Here is a 2136-nt window from a genome sequence, read left to right as displayed (position 1 = left end):
CGCAGAACTCTTAAACCATAACAATGAGAAAATGAACCACCTGATTAAAAAGTTGGCAAAAGACCTGAACAGACAGCTGACCAAAGAACATACACAGATGGCAAATGAGCATATAGAAAATGAAAAGATGCTCAGTATCATATGTCATTAGGGAAACGCAAATTAAAAAGCGATACAACTACCCACTTATTAGAATGGCTAAAATCCAAAACACAGACATCAAATGCTGGTGAGGATATAGAGCAAAAGAAACTCTCTTTCATCGCTGGTGAAAATGCAAAAGGGTACAGCCACTGTGAAAGACAGTTTGGCAGTTTCTTACAAAACTAAAAACTCACACTCTCTTGGTATTTACCCAAAAGAGTTGAAAACTTACATCCACACAAAAAGCTGTGTACAGATATAGCAGCTTGGATGACAGGGTAAGACCCTGTCTTTATTCATAACTGACAAAACTTGGTAGCAACGAAGGTGTCTTTCAGTAGGTGAATGGATAAACTACGGTATATCCAGACAATGAAATATTAATCAGTGCTAAAAAGAAATGAGCTATCAAGCCATAAAAAGACATGGAGGAATCTCAAATGCGTATTACTGAGTGAAAGAAACCAATCTGAAAAGGCTACATACTGTATGATTCCACCTATGTAACATTCTGGAAAAGGCGAAACTATGGAGACAGTAAAAATATCAATGGTTGCTAGGCATTAGGAGAGAGGGAGGGATGAATAGGCAGAACACAGAGGATTTTCAAGACAGCGAAACTATTCTGTGTAATATTATAACGGTAGATAGACGTCATAGATATACAACACCAGGAGTGAACCCTAATGTAAACTATGGACTTTGAGTGATAACGATGTGTTAAGGTAGGCTCATGGACTGTAACAAAGGTACCACTGTGGGATGTTGGTGTTGGGTACGTTAATAGTGAGGCAGGTTGTATGTGTATGGGGGTAGGTGATATATGGGAACTCTCTGTATTTTCTACTCAATTTTACAGTGAGCCTAAAACTACTCTAAAAAATAAAGTCTATTAAAATCTTTGAAAAAACTTGGGTAAAGAATCATATGTGATGATACCTTTAACTAAGCTATTAGATTCAGTAAAGAGACTCTGGTGCCACATTTATAATTACCAGTTGCCACACAGGTCAGACAGTGAGGACATGCTATATATAATTTTCACCAGAGAATCCAACATGATACTCTAAACACCAAAAACATTAGATACTATGAAGAACAAATGGAGAATTGAAAGAGCCAAGTATAGCCCTAGAACTATAGACTATATTGATGCCATAAATAATTAGAAAACCTATTTTAGAATTTAAACTTTTTGGGTTTTTTTTTTTGAAAGTTCATTAACTAAGGTCCACTCCCATGTCTTTCCTTAATCGAATATTTATTAAGAATTTTGCTGCCGTGCCAGTAATACATTTGCTTGAAGAAAATAACTTTACAACTTTGAAATTTTAGTGTCATTTTATGCTGCAAAGCTTATTTACAAAGTTCTTCAGAATATGTGTCAGTTGTCCACCCACTATTCCAAGTGTGAAATGATATCAAATAGATTACATTTATAGGAAAGCATAAAACAGAGAAACCAATTCTATAATTTAATATATACAGTGTCATTAGTGGTTATTATTTTTAAAGTTTTCTTTTGAGGATAATCTACTGAATATTTTTGCTGATAATATTTCAGAGTAAAGTTGTCCTCAACAGCAGATTTCCACAGGGAATCAGTTCAATATATTTTACAGATATCATTTGACAGTTAAAGAGTAGCTGCAAATTATTTTTTTTCCCATTTTTTTTCAAAAGTCTTGGATGATGAAGAATCATGACTTTCACCACCACTATAGTGCTCATATAAAGTCTGAAATTAAAAAACAAAAATCTGTTTTGTAACATTTTTTAGTTCAGCATATTATCAGATTAGTAAAGGTATCTCAACATATTCTAAAAATAATAAGTTTATCTCTCTTGCTAATTGAGAAATTATTTTATAAACTATTGGAGATAAGAAAGAATTTTAAACACCACGCTTGGCCTTAAGAATTACCTATCATGAGATGTAGCTCAATCTTTCTATAAAAGAAATATAACACAGCTATTAATAAACATATGAAC

The 2136-nt window shown here is 33.4% G+C and overlaps 1 protein-coding gene across 1 annotated transcript in view; it reads right to left on the bottom strand.

Moving 5' to 3' along the window:
• Positions 1 to 1798: 1798 nt before the first annotated feature.
• The window catches only part of TTK (TTK protein kinase), a 66461-nt gene continuing 66123 nt past the window's right edge, over positions 1799 to 2136 (bottom strand). Inside the window, exon 19 of the mRNA XM_012646048.1 lies at positions 1799 to 1882. Coding sequence (XP_012501502.1) covers positions 1799 to 1882 — 84 coding nt within the window. The remainder of the gene's footprint in view (positions 1883 to 2136) is intronic.

This window comes from Propithecus coquereli, unplaced genomic scaffold (genome assembly GCF_000956105.1).
Source record: "Propithecus coquereli isolate 6110/MARCELLA unplaced genomic scaffold, Pcoq_1.0 Scaffold24, whole genome shotgun sequence".
NCBI classification, from domain to species: Eukaryota; Metazoa; Chordata; class Mammalia; order Primates; family Indriidae; genus Propithecus; species Propithecus coquereli.
Note: the sequence above shows the minus strand (reverse complement) of the source record. Positions and strands in the feature narration are given on the sequence as shown.